Source organism: Podarcis erhardii (genome assembly GCF_964252035.2).
Source record: "Podarcis erhardii genome assembly, chromosome: 8".
Classification (NCBI taxonomy): domain Eukaryota; kingdom Metazoa; phylum Chordata; class Lepidosauria; order Squamata; family Lacertidae; genus Podarcis; species Podarcis erhardii.
In genome coordinates, this window is record NC_138499.1 from 25,045,210 (window position 1) to 25,060,444 (window position 15,235).

General features: G+C 44.2%; 1 protein-coding gene across 3 annotated transcripts in view; it reads right to left on the reverse strand.

The window, feature by feature from the left end:
• Positions 1-364: 364 nt before the first annotated feature.
• The window catches only part of CPQ (carboxypeptidase Q), a 197,679-nt gene continuing 182,808 nt past the window's right edge, over positions 365-15,235 (reverse strand). For all 3 annotated transcript variants that reach the window (XM_081874470.1, XM_081874471.1, XM_081874472.1), the window contains exon 8: positions 365-816. In XM_081874470.1, coding sequence (XP_081730596.1) covers positions 656-816 — 161 coding nt within the window. In that variant the 3' untranslated portion in view covers positions 365-655. The remainder of the gene's footprint in view (positions 817-15,235) is intronic.

Genomic DNA, 15,235 nt, shown 5'->3' on the forward strand with positions numbered 1-15,235 from the left:
TGAATCAAAGTATTTACCACCAAATGTGGCCCCCAGCCCCCTCTCTCTCTGTCTCTGGCCCTAGGATTTCTCCCCAGGAGAATTCCTGCTTCACACCCCAAGTATTCTTGCCTAGCTGCAATGTGGCCTTGAACTCTGAACGTGCCTCTTGCTGGCCTGAATGGAGAGCAGAGAGGTGTGCATGTAGGAATTAGCCTATAGTATATTTGAATCCATTGCTCCACCCACTTTAGCCTCTGGCCCCTTCCCCTCTCCCCTGGATAACTAGATCCAAGTCTGAGAACTCCTCAAGATTCTTTGAACATCTTTATTTTTCTTCCTTCTCTCTCAGTCCCCCCAAAGTGCATATTAAGCAGAAAGTGTGTCGGAATTGTATGTAACACATTTATTTAAAGTACTCAGGAGGTAACGGGTTCTCCTGTTTTACCGAAAGCTGCTGTGAGTGGCACAGCAGAGCAGCTCTAGAAAAATCACAGAATTTAATATACGTAGCAGGAAACAATCATCAGGAAATCGAAGCAGGGCTGCATAATTAAAAGAACATCTTTGACACAAGCTTTTAAAGGAAAAACAGGATTTCATCACAGCAATAGGCCACATGCATTCCTTGTCTGCTCTGGAAAAGATCAATTTTTCCCCTCCTCCTTCTTTTTAATTACTTTGGTATCTTCTCATCCATGTCAGCAATTACATAGGACACCACAGTCCAAAGAGCAGCACAGAGATTCATCTGGATAGGATCCTGAACTGTCATTGTGTCCCCTTGGGAATGATGAAACCAAAAGTACCTAGTGAGATCATCACGCAAGCTGGCAGCTGTGAAGAGGAAAAAAGTCACTTTATTATTATGAGAATTTTATCATTTTGACATTTTCTTGTACCTTGGCTTTGACTGAATCCAGGTGAGCTACTAACACACAATGTATGGTGCATGAAACAACTTTTAAGCCAAAGTGTCTGGGTTTTCATGACTTCCCTATTAAATACACTTCCCATAGTTTTCTCAAACTTGTAGGAGTAAACGAGACAGCAAAAATGAAGGCTTCTGTTTTCAGTTATTTGTAGCACAAATGAAACGTTATACAACAAACATTAGATTGCAAAACCCCCCACTGAATTTCTGTCCTTTTTATTGCCTTTCTCACAAAATCAGTAAAAGCTTGACACTTTACATTCTGCCTCTAACACAATGTTTACTTACGTTCTGATCAGTGAGATGGTTCTTCGGCAAAGAAGGCGGGCTGGTTCTGCTTTTGTTTCATATGCACATATTCGAAATAATGGCTCGGATACTAAGACAAATTAAGGAAATTTTCTTAATTCCCCCCTGTAGCCACCTGTGGCCCCTGAAAAGCCTGTCTAGAGTCTTGGGGACCCTCCTGAAGAATGTGGAGTATGGTACAGGGGACCAATGTAGGAGGGGCAATTTGTTCTCCAATGCCAACCTCCTATTTTAAATTGTTTTACTTGCTGCCCTTGCACATGCTTGTGAATGCATTGTGCGTGCATTTGCATGAGAGAGATAGCATGCGCCTGCATGCTGTGTATGTGCTGTATGTGTGCATTTTTGCATTGTACATGTGGTGAGTACAATGAAACCAAGTACAGGCACGTGGTCTGCATGAGGGAAGTATGCATGTGCATAGCTGACCACATCCACTACTGGCATGCGGTCTTGATAAGGGTGGCCACCATTGTTGCCATTGGGCTGTGAAAAGGTTAACCACCCCTGCCTGAAAGCTTAAAATTCCCCAGTATTATATTCTCCATCCATTCATCATTTTTCATTCATAGAATCATAGAATCATAGAGTTGGAAGAGACCACAAGGGCCATCGAGTCCAACCCCCTGCCAAGCAGGAAACACCATCAGAGCACTCCTGACATATGGTTGTCAAGCCTCTGCTTAAAGACCTCCAAAGAAGGAGACTCCACCACACTCCTTGGCAGCAAATTCCACTGTCGAACAGCTCTTACTGTCAGGAAGTTCTTCCTAATGTTTAGGTGGAATCTTTTTTCTTGTAGTTTGGAACCATTGCTCCGTGTCCGCTTCTCTGGAGCAGCAGAAAACAACCTTTCTCCCTCCTCTATGTGACATCCTTTTATATATTTGAACATGGCTATCATATCACCCCTTAACCTCCTCTTCTCCAGGCTAAACATGCCCAGCTCCCTTAGCCGTTCTTCATAAGGCATCGTTTCCAGGCCTTTGACCATTTTGGTTGCCCTCCTCTGGACACGTTCCAGTTTGTCAGTGTCCTTCTTGAACTGTGGTGCCCAGAACTGGACACAGTACTCCAGGTGAGGTCTGACCAGAGCAGAATACAGTGGCACTATTACTTCCCTTGATCTAGATGCAATACTCCTATTGATGCAGCCCAGAATTGCATTGGCTTTTTTAGCTGCCGCGTCACACTGTTGGCTCATGTCAAGTTTGTGGTCAACCAAGACTCCTAGATCCTTTTCACATGTACTGCTCTCAAGCCAGGTGTCACCCATCTTGTATTTGTGCCTCTCATTTTTTTTGCCCAAGTGCAATACTTTACATTTCTCCCTATTAAAATTCATCTTGTTTGTTTTGGCCCAGTTCTCTAATCTGTCAAGGTCGTTTTGAAGTGTGATCCTGTCCTCTGGGGTGTTAGCCACCCCTCCCAGTTTGGTGTCATCTGCAAATTTGATCAGGATTTCAACAGTCAATTACTCCAGGATTTCAACAGTCTGAGGATGAGAATGAATGAATGATACTGAGAGAATTCTGTTGTCGTTCCTTGCCTATGGAGGCCCCAAGAAGGCCCACTTGGCACCAGCTTTTTCTTGTTCCAATGCCAGGCAATTTTGTTTTGTTTTGTTTTCCTAGGCCTCTGGGCAGCACCGATAATTGGATGTTTTGACTCTTATTTTGTTTTCCATGGTGTCTATCTTCCTATATACATAAAACTGTAAGGCTGTAATCATGCTTTGTAGTGCAGCGGCCACCCCAGCTGCAGCGTGACAAATGGCAGGCAATCGGGGAACAGCTGTAGGGTGAGGAGGGGGAGCAGTGGGGAAAGGGTGGTTGACAAAGGAGTGGATAGGGGTGGCAAGCAGTGCAGGCATGGAGGGGGGCAGCCCCTAGTGTATACAGATCTACTGTATCACTGTATTTTATTCTTACAAATTGCTTTGGGGCATTCTGTTGTGGGGAGCCATTCGTAAATCCAATGAACTAAACTGACTATTTCAATTGATTTCACACGGAAGGGAAGAGGAGCCCAATGATTATGGGATGCAGCCATATTTTGTTGCCCAGTACATTTGTGATTAATGAACTTGCATCTCCTGTTTGCATCTGTGCAGGGAGATTTTCTCCCACATGTTGGCAACATACAATCCATGCGCTTAATTGGACTCTGTTGAGCAGCATAGGCCCCGGGTATCAGCACTGGAACCAGCTACAGAGTTTTCTGATCGCTGCTGGTGATTACATGGGTTTCCTTCCAAAATAAAGCTTCAAATCCATCGTACAAGTTCTCCTGAAATCTTTGCTTAAAGTGCTATTCCACACATACATGTTCAGTCAAGCAGTTGCAGAAAATCTTTTTAAAGCCCATCTTTTATGAAAACCCACGGCACAGCTTAATTACACAAACAAACTGCTGGCCAGGTGTTCTCCTTCTAAGAATAATTATGTTTTTGTATAAAATAACATTTAAACATTAATTAATTCAAAGAATGTGCTCAACTTTTTTTTTCTTGTAATGGATCACTCCATTAAAAGTTTATGTGCTGTATAGGTTAATAGATTTAAAGTATACCCTGAAAAAATTAAGACGTGGGTTGCAAAACACTGTGGGTGGTCTTCTGCTTGGGTACAGAAGATTTTAAACTCTTCCTCCATGTGGCAGCTACACTCCCCCCAAAGTTGCTCTCCCCACTTGGACAGGGCATCTTCCAGAGCCATATCCCATGAGGTACAAGGGGCTGCCACCAGATCTTTCCTCCATGCATGGAAGCACTCTGTTCTGTGATGGATTGGGTTCAAAGTGCTTCAGCTGTGTATTTGGGCAACAAATACACAGTCTATCCTGATGCAAGAGCTGGCGACTCACAACTGTCCCACTGGAGTAATTGAAATCATTTCCAAGGATGCGGTTTTCATAGTGTAAATTACTCTCCGTGTCTTTCTCACAATTATGACAAAAATTGAGTATATGGCTCATATACCGACATACATTCTTGTGATGGGGATGTTGTGGCTTCCCCATCAATACAATAATTGCTGGACAAAATACAATACAATACAATAATTGCTGGACAAAATACTTCCATCAATGGGGAAAAAACGTTTCAATTCATGGAACCCAAAAGAGGCAGGGGAACGCATTCATCCCTTACTATAAGTAAACAGAACAGTTCGTAATTTGCTTCTACCCAAGAAATACTTGGCATGTCTCGCGGATGACATTGTGGTCAGGACCAAAGGTTGCATAAGCTCCCCACAGCCTTATGGGAGCTTAAAGGTTCCATAGCTTAAGCGCATCTGCAAGACTGGGAAATTAGACATTTATCAGCTTCAAAGGAAGAGGAAATGCCAGGGAGGGAATTATAAGAGACTCTCTTTAAAGTGCCTCTTTAATCAGAAGATGAGTTTCAAACAGATGGAAAGCAGTCAGAGTCATCTTCAAGTGCAAACATGGGAATGAAACAGGGTCAAGCTTCATACTTTATAACAATAATATGTATTGTTTATTAAGCATTTATAGCACTAGGCACTGGAGAAACATAGGAACATCAAAATACAGGAAACTGCCTTATACTAAGGCAGGGCACTTCCAAACAACCTGTTTATTGAGCATTTGTCCTGATTTGTTTGCAGGAAGATCAGACCATAGCTATCAACTTTCAGATTTGAAAATAAGGGATCAGCAGCCTTGAAAATAAGGGGTCAGCAGCCTTGAAAATAAGGGGTCAGCAGCCTCACCTGTCCTGGGGACAGTCTACGGGATATCTAACAATCTGGGATAGCAGCGGGAAGCAGTGAGAAACGGCGCTGGAATAAGGGAATTTCCCGCCAAAAAAAAAAAGAAAAAAAAAAAAAGGGAAGGTTGACAGCTATGGATCAGACTACGTTGGCTATTTAACAAGCATCTTTCCTGATTTGCTTTGGAGAAGCTAGATTATGTGCATCAAGGCAAGTGTTATTCCACACTTTCTACTGTGTTTTTCCATTGCCTTGCTTATTGCAGAAAGTCTGGGATTTTGAGGAAGCAGGGCTTGTTATGCAAGAACTCCAAATGAAGTCTAATTGTAAAAAATCATTATGCCAGGTTGTGCTTGCATACCCGACAATAACGGTAACAGACTGGAAGCGCTCTCAGACTCCTGGTCCCTCTGGCTCAGGAAAGTCTACTATACTGACTGACAGAAGCTCTCCAGGAAGCTCATGCTGGAAGATTCAGGTGGGATAAAAGTAAGCAGTTCTTCGCACAAGACTTTTAACTATGGAACTCACTCCCGCAGGAAGCAAGGATGGACACCAACTTGGATGGCTTGAAAAGAAGATGGGACAAAATCCTGGAAGATAAGTCTGTTAATGGTCCCCCTGCCCCCATGGTCGGAGAAAGCAATGTTTCTGAAGAGCCGTTGCTGGAAGCCACAGGGGGATAGAGGGGGCATTGGCCTGATATAGCAGGCTCTTATGTCCAGTACCTAGTACAGTGGTACCTCGGGTTACAGACGCTTCAGGTTACAGACTCCACTAACCCAGAAATAGTACCTCGGGTTAAGAACTTTGCTTCAGGATGAGAACAGAAATCGTGCGGTGGCAGCGGGAGGCCCCATTAGCTAAAGTGGTACCTCAGGTTAAGAACAATTTCAGGTTAAGAAAGGACCTCCAGAATGAATTAAGTTCTTGACCCGAGGTACCACTGTATAGCCTTCAAAAGAATTGCTTTGGAGTACAGCTCCCACCAGCCTCAGCTAGCACTGGGTGTTGCTGATGGGGGCAGCCACTAGTGCTGATGGGAGTGTAGTGCTTCGACTGCTTCCTGCCTAGTACAGAAGCAGGCTTCTGGTGGAAGGGATGGAGCGCTTGGGTTTCTGCTGCATGGGAAGGAGGGGGAAGACTCCTCTTTTCTTTCCAGTGCAGAAATCAAGCAGGCTTCCAGTAGAGACATTATTGTTATAAATGCAGAATCCCCTATTCCTTCTCTAGCAGCCCACTGCATTCTGAAACTGGACAGAACAGGAGCTGGAACTCCCTCCTGTGCAGCCGGCACAGAAACCAAGAAGACTGGCAGTAGAGGAAATGAGGGCTTCACCCACTCACCATCACCTTGCTGTGTTCCTAGCACTGCCAAACCTCCTGCCCATCGAACTGGTGGTGAAGGGACTGAGTGGATCTGTGCCCTTGCAGCCCACCCATTCCCATGTTGGAGATTACATTATAAGTGCTTTACAGATATTGAAAAGAGAAGACAGTCCCTGCCCCCAGGCTCAAAATGGAATAGACACAATGCAAAAGGAAAAATGATTGGGGAGGGTAGAGGAAAGCAAACATTGGCGTTGCTGCTCTTAACCTAGCCAGTGGATGGCGATAGGCTGCCCTGGTATTCATTGTCATAGGCAAGGGAACAGCTTTCCAGAGGCCCTTGCTCCCACCATTGATGGCAGAGGCCAGAGGGTGCCCACTAGGTTTGTGAAGTTGGAGGAGAGTGCTCTTTCTTTTTTTAGTTACAAAGCAAGGTATACAATACACCCCCTCCACTTTAAAGGGAACAGTCATTGACAACTGTACTCTAAAGGATATAATTAGGAGCCCTTTTTAAAGTGCAAAAGAACTGGCTTGCCCTTTCTCATCATTGTTTTGTACTTACATTTTAAGGCAGCACTACAAGCACAGGATTAGTAGGCTAGGCATGGAATGACACACACACACACACACACACACACACACACACACACACACACCCTAGAGAGGAGAGATACAGAGCATCCATTAATAAATCAAAGCTTCATCATCTCAATGAAGCAAAAGGCTTCTGCAATGAAGAGCAAGTTTTAAGTATAACAAACAAGTGCACTCTGGATCTCCAGGGAAGTGCATATTCATATCCTTCTAGGATAGCTGTGTTGGTTAGTGTGTTGTGCTGATAATGCCAAGGTTGCAGGTTCGATCCCTGTATGGGACAACTGCATATTCCTGCATTACAAGGAGTTGGACTAGATGATCCTCAGGGTCCCTTCCAACTCTGCAATTCTCCAGTTTCATGCTTCTATGGCATGTCAAGGATCTGTTTTTATTTTCACTTATCAGAATTTTAGGGACGCGGGTGGCGCTGTGGGTAAAACCTCAGCGCCTAAGACTTGCCGATCGCTCCCGTCGTTCACTCCCAGCACCTGCCAACCTAGCAGTTCGAAAGCACCCCCGGGTGCAAGTAGATAAATAGGGACCGCTTACTAGCAGGAAGGTAAACAGCGTTCCGTGTGCTGCGCTGGCTCGCCAGATGCAGCTTGTCACGCTGGCCACGTGACCCGGAAGTGTCTCCGGACAGCGCTGGCTCCCGGCCTCTTAAGTGAGATGAGCGCACAACCCTAGACTGGCCCGTACGGGCACGGGTACCTTTACCTATCAGAATTTTGTGAGGCAGTTCTCCAACCAAATAATGTTCTCATATTGTTTAGGATAAGGTGAATTTGACAGATTAAACACACACTCAGTTGAATTTCTCTTGCACCGCTAATGCAGTAGTAACTTGCCTGTATTCAAAAAAAGTCATTGCTTCATGAGACCCACAGGTTGAACAGAGTATTCCCTACTTGGCTTACTCTGAACTCCTTATACTCCATCTCCATCAATAGCATTCCAGCAGGGCAGAGAGCTATAAAGTGCTTGGCATTTATCTTCGAGCACATCTAGCTAAACTACCATACTAATTAGAGAAAGGCCAAGAATAATTGGACCAATGGATCATTTTGTGAACCCCACCTCCACCTGTCCCTCTATCTGCCTCCCTCTCTCAAATTCCTTTTAACTCTTTGCAATAAGAGGTTCCAAGGAGTTGGGGCCACAAGATAGCAAGGAAATCATAGCCCAGTCTTGTCAGCAGCTGCCCAACTTCCCCTGGCTGGGATGCCTTTACTCTGTGTGAAGGTGTTCACACCTTGGCTAGAGATGAATTAGGAATGGTTTAAGGACTCCCACAGATGTGAAGCTGGTTGGAGAAACAAGGCATCAAATACAGTCAAACCTCAGTTCCCCAACACCTCCGTTTTGGAATGTTTCGGCTCCCAAAAGCCAAAAACCCGGAAGTAACTGCTCTGGTTTTTGAACGATTTTTGGAAGCCGAACGTGCTATGCGGCTTCCGTTTTGAGTTTCCCTATTGTATTGAGGCTTCTGCTTTCAGTTTTCAGTTGTTGAACATTTCGGAAGTCGAACGGTCTTCCAGAATGGATTATGTTTGACAACTGAGGTTTGACTGTAGTAGTATTTCATAACAAAGTACAGGATACATATGCTTTTTGGATAACATCACATGAACAGGGAGTAAAAACTCAGCACTAGAAATGCAGTTGGTGCTCAGAAAACAAGAGTGTAGCCATATCCTAACTTAGAGCCATTAATTTCAATGGGTCTACTCGGAGTAGGTATCAATTGAAACCACCTAATGGACTTAATTTTGGCAGATCTCCTTAGAATATCCCTTAGTTGGACAGAGACCTGGAAAAGTGGCTTATTTATTTATTTATTTATTTATTTATTTATTTATTGGAAGAGTTATGGCTCACCACCAATTATTATTTTTTAAGGGCAAATGTGTGTGGAATGTGTGTGTCATTTCAATTTTTCGCTTCAGATACCGCAACATCTAAAGCTAGCACCATTCCGCAGGATTAAGTGAGCCAATTGGTGCCTTTGGTGGCAGACAACACTTAGAATTTTTGTTTCATTTTGGGTTGTTGTTTTTTGTCAATTTGAGCCAAAATGATCAAGAAGTTAATGCAGTTCCAGTGGGGCAACAGTGCCATTAGCTCTGTCACTGAACCTCTGCGCTTGAAACTACTGGGTAAAGTAAATGGTGCTTGAGTTACCCTGCTGCAGACCTTGAAATAGTTTCCGGCACAGAGTTTATAAATAACACCCAAAGTCCTGCTGTTTTTACCTCCTGAATCACTGCTCTCTAAAGCTTTTTTAAAAAATAATAAAAAATCAAGGTTTGCACAAAATGGCAAAAGGGAAGCACCTCCTACAGCTGCTGTGGTACCTAATTAAACGAGAGTCTGTTGATGGGAGGGAAGGAGAGATGAGAGACACACACAGAGAGAAATATATGCTGCTCATCCAGTCATTTCCTGTTCTGTTTAACTCATCTGAGTATTAATTCGTATTGATACAGTAAATAGGGTAAATTACAGCCCAGGATTATCACAGTTACTTTTGCAGCACATTAACCTTTCGCTCATCGCTGCAGAGCATTAGTGGCAGCTGGAGAGGGAAACAAGGCTTGCATAAAAGATGGAGCGAAATCAGGTCGGGGTTCCACTCTGCGGCACAAAAGCTGACGGGAATCAAAAATAACTTCTCCTAAAGTGCTCCCAAGTTAAACCAAAACCGATATAGCCTTTGTTTTGTGAAAACACTCTGGTGGCTTTTGTAAAAACACTCCCACCCAGCTGCTCCCAAGCATTACACAAGCAGATTTCTGCTTTTAAGCATTACCAACAACCGATAACTGGCAAACACAGATTGACAGGACTGTTAGATTCCACCCACCCACCCACTCACCACCCGCAACATCCCATAATCAGTATTTTCATCTTTTTTTCTTTTTTAACAGTAGAGCCCAGGAAAAGGCTCAAAGGAAAGATAATAATGTTGGCCCATAAGGGGAAAAACACTCTCAAATCTATAGTCGGAGTATATCTTTGTTAGGGAAGAACCAGATATATAATACCTAAGCAATTAAGGCCCCATCTGCACTGAAGCAGGATCATAGCATTTCAAACATGTTTCCTCATTAGGAGGAGAGGAAGACTATTGAAGGCTACTGACAACAATGCAGCAATGCTTCTGACTATCAGTTGCTGGAAACCAAAGAAGAGAATGCCCTTGTTTTTGAAACACGCTTGCTGGTTTTTCACTAGACTAGATGGGCCTTTGGACTTTTCCAGCAGACTCTTCTTATGTTCATATGTCTGACTTTTGCCCCTAATTCTCCCCTCTTGTGTCTTTTAGACTGTGAGTCCGAGGTCAAGGACTGTCATATTACTGATATTTCTAAGCCACTGTGCTATGGGAACCTTTTTTTCCAACTGAAGAGAGGGGTAAAAATACTTTAAAAATAAAAATGTTGCCTTCTGCTCATCAGCTGGGGAAAAAAAAAACCCAGCTAGGCTGTAAAGAATGGAATCTCCAAATATCCCTGGATTGTAAAGTGCTTATTTTTCTTTCAGCAGGCTTCAAATAAGAAAAAACACATTGCACTGGAATAATTTATATGCAATTAAAATTCCAATTCTCCCACCGGATTAGGCTTGTTGTGGATCCAACCGGCAGACAGCATCCTGAGTTCTGGCAACCCCAGTGGCCACTTTGTCAGGATTGTGGGATGTTGGCCGCCTGTCAATCACCTGGCTTCAATATGACACCAGGTGATCATTTTTTCTTGGATAGGATGACAAACCACATTGCAAAAGAAAACCCAAGGCAAGTGAGTCCTGGAGTTGTGGGGTGAATTCAAGCCTGCCGGAGGTCCTCATGTCCTGCTTTGGACAGGGGTTGGCTGAGTCCCCCGTGGAGTACTCAGTAGCACAGTCAATCCCAACAGGCTCATTCTAACTGTCAATCATCAATGGTAACAGCCTGCCTCTCTTGCCGCTGCACAACCAGCAGCATACTTTAAGGCTACCAATTGAACATGAGCTGCCGCATCTCTACATGCCCTGCACTTCACTCGTGACATTAGGTGTAGGGCACCTGAGCATGGTTTCGGGGAGAACCGGAGGACAGCTCAGTCGGTAGAGCAGGAGACTCTTAATCTCAAGGTTGTGGGTTCGGGCTCCACTTTGGGCAAAAAGATTCATGCATGGCAGGGGGTTGGACTAGAGCCAGGGGTCAGCAAACTTTTTCAGCCAGGGGCCAGTCCCTCAGACCTTGTGGGGTCTGTATTTTGAAAACACACACACACCAATGAATGAATTCCTATGCCTCACAAATAACCCAGAGATGCATTTTAAATAAAATGACACATTCTACTCATGTAAAAACATGCTGATTCCTGGACCGTCCACGGGCCAGATTTAGATGGTGATTGGGCCGGATCCAGCCCCCGGGCCTTAGTTTGCCTGCCCATGGACTAGACTACCCCTGAGAGCCCTTCCAACTCTACAATTCTATGAATGTATGACCTACACTGGGTTTAATTAGACCATCAGGCTGCACCCCACCTTAATGGATTAGTATAAATTATGTGCAAGGTGGATGAAACACATAGAGCGGTTCAGCCCAGCCCGTACTCTGCCAATAGTGCGGAAAAGTATATTCCATGCCAAACTTGCATCTTTCTCCTGCAGCTGAGGGCCTGCCTGCACAATATGTTAATCATGCGATTAGCAATCCTGTTGTGGTTTATATGAAAATAAAATGCCAAGGACGGGTGAGAGGTGATTATCAGCACCACAGTGTACAGGGAGGAGAGGTTTAAACTTTCCCACTTCAACAAAAGTCTTGATAAAAATCTCCCCCTCACCTAAGAGTTAGGTAAGGTTTTTCTTACTGCTAATTGCAGCACGGTGTTCCCCAAGATCATGGCTGGAGGGTGGGGAGAGGCTTAAACCACCCCCCTGTCAACATGCTACAGTGCTGATGGCAAACCCCACCCCCCTCACTTGTTCTTTTATTTTTCAAAATACCGCAATCTGGTGGCTAATCACATCATTAAAGCTTGGTCCTCAGAGTGACAAATTGATCCTGCGTTACAGTGAGAGCCTCATAATATTACAGCACATCTGGATATCTAGAGCCCATCCTCCACAGGAGTCACCTGGGTCTCTTTGTAAAGAGGTACATAAAAATCCCTTTTCACGGTTTGCAAACAACATGTTCTGCCACCATTTCATTCCTGTACTTTGCATCTCTCCGTGGTGGGTGCTGCGGTTGCATCAGTTGACGTGCAACATTTTTGGTCAGCCCACATTTTCTACTGCAGCATTAAAACTGTATGTGACACAATTGCTCAATCCTGCCTATTACTACTACAATGTTACCTCTGGTTAAGTACTTAATTCGTTCCGGAGGTCCGTTCTTAACCTGAAACTGTTCTTAACCTGAAGCACCACTTTAGCTAATGGGGGCCTCCTGCTGCCGCCACGCCGCTGCCGCACAATTTCTGTTCTCATCCTGAAGCAAAGTTCTTAACCCGAGGTACTATTTCTGGGTTAGCGGAGTCTGTAACCTGAAGCGTATGTAACCCGAGGTACCACTGTACTGCCAATAGTGATATTGGTGATATTCTCAAGTTTACAATGGAAAGCGTTTGCAATAAGCTGCTTCTAAGACATGCACAAATGCCCGGATGTGTTTTCAGATATGGATGTGCATGAGTGTGGCAGCTCCCATCATTCCTCCCAAATTGAAATCAAATTCCATTCTCATTTGAAGGAGAATCTACTTAATCCACACTTTCTGAAACAGTACCCAAACCAAAACACGGCCTGCCTTCAAAATTCACACTTCTCTGAATTTTGCAATGTGCTTCTCCAGCCAAGTAATGCATACCAAAATGCATATACTAGGGTAAAATGTGCATATAAATGCATACATGAGCAATAATAACACATAAAATGCATTATACTAGGCAAAACCGCTTAGGAACATGTGTATCTTAGGAAAAATTTGTACTAACATGCTGATGAGTTTTATGAGGGGCTGGAGTGCATGAAAAATTTCCTCTGAATATCTAAATTAGATGTTCCTTTCCTTTCACAATCAGGGTTCCGCTCCAAGAGTTACCCAACAATGTCTTAAAGTTATTTCTGTATTATAAAACATTCTCTTTCTTTCTTTTTGGTGGTGGGGGTGGGGGTAAAGCAGTGAATCCATATTTTCAGAAATGTATTATTAATAAGTTGTGATTCTCCTTCCACATAAATATATCCCAAGGCAATTTGTATGTTCTGTAACACAAAGGAATAAAAGTTCTGTTTAGCAGAATAAAAAGCTAGGCTCCCTTTCAGGAGACTGGACCAGCCAGTTCATCAGCACTGAAATGTCCCCACATCCACGAATGTTTGAAAGCCTATGAAGTAATTAATAAAGGCGTTTGTCACAGGCATTGCAGTGTTTGAAGATAGCAGCACTACATGAAAGCACTTCAGAATCTAATTTATTGGTGCCTTCTTGTGAGAACTGGGAAGATAAAGAATCTCCTTGGATCTGTTTGGTGTTGTTTTCTTTGGGGACTTGTTTGTTTCCTCAGTATTTTGTAGCAAAAGCCTTCAATGCTGAGTGTAGAAATTTATGCATGCCTGTCAATGCATTCTGTCCACCATCTTTTACATAATTCTACTTGAATGAATTCAGACTTGAGTTAAATGAGGTCACCAATGGTTTCACAGCTTAAGAGCAACAGGACAATAAAGTCCATCATTTGCAAATTTCATTTTCCCACCTGGTCTCACCATATGCTGAAGTTTGTATTTCCAAAAGACAAATTTGTCCCCACACCTGTGATTAAAAGTACAATTGGACATCACTTTTGAGAATAGCAAGATGCTGAAATCAGGACCCTAATGCATGTGCAGACACACCTGTGTAGTCAAGCGGTAAGATGAGCAAGCGAAAACCAGTACACTGACCATGATAAAAAGTCATAAGAAGATGTTAACCATGGTTGACTCCAGGCTGTCAAGCACCTGCTGTAAATTTAGGCCTGCACAATTAAAGTGGATTAAAGCACTGTGCCACCCTAGCAAAAAATATCAGTTTTAAATTATTATTTTTAACTGACTTCTTCAGAGAATAAAAGTTCCCAGAGGGCATTGTCCTTCAATTGAAAAAGGAATGCTGCTGGGTTGCTGAGGGCAGGCTAGCTCTACAGTGGTACCTCGGGTTACAGACGCTTCAGGTTACAGACTCCGCTAACCCAGAAATAGTACCTTGGGTTAAGAACTTTGCTTCAGGATGAGAACAGAAATCGCGCCACGGTGGCACGACGGCAGCGGGAGGCCCAATTAGCTAAAGTGGTACCTCAGGTTAAGAACAGTTTCAGGTTAAGAACGACCTCCAGGATTAATTCTTTAAGCCTGCCCACTCACCATAGTTCAGAGAATTCACACAAACGTTCAAAAACTGCCAATTTCCCCTCCATCTTTGTGGTGAAATCAATGGTCCTCTGTGTGGGGTGTTTTGTGTTTGTGTGTGTGTGTGAGAGAGAGAGAGAGAGAACGAGAATGAGAACAATGGCCCATTTCAGTGGCGCCAACTTGAATAAAATATTGTGGGGGCCCAGGAAAGCCCCACAGTCAATTGCCATACACAGCACACACAGACCATTTGAATGGCAATGCCCATCAACTTTGGGGGAGGCCTGGCCCTCTCAAATATTTCATCGGAGGGGCCAAAGGGACCTTGGCCCCTAGGAGCTGACTCTTATGGCCAATCTAGTCCAGCACCTTGTTCTCACAGTTGTTAACCAGATGTCTGTGGGAAACCCTCAAAAAGGCCCAAGCATGGGAGCGCACTTTCTCTTCCTGTGACCTCCAGTAGCTGGTATTCAGAAACATTACTGCCCCCTTCTGTGGAGGCAGAGGGGGGGGGGTGAGGTAAAAAAGGTAAAGAACCCCTAGATGGTTAAGTCTAGTCAAAGGCAACTATGGGGTGTGGGTCATCTCGCTTCAGGCCGAGGCGTTTGTCTACAGACAGATTTCTGGGTCATGTGGCCAGCATGACTAAACTGCTTCTGGCACAACGGGACACCGGACGGAAGCCAGAGCACACAGAAACACTGTTTACCTTCTTGCCGCAGCAGTACCTATTTATCTACTTGCACTGGTGTGCTTTCGAACAGCTAGGTTGGCAGAAGCTGGGACAGACCAATGGGAGCTCACCCGTCGGGCGGATTCAAACTGCCAACCTTCTGATCAGCAAGCTGAAAAGGCTCAGTGGTTTAGACCACAGCACCACCCGCCCCCAACCTGTGGAGGCAACAGCATAGCCATTGGGACTAGTAGCCATCATGGTCATAACAGAGATAGAGTG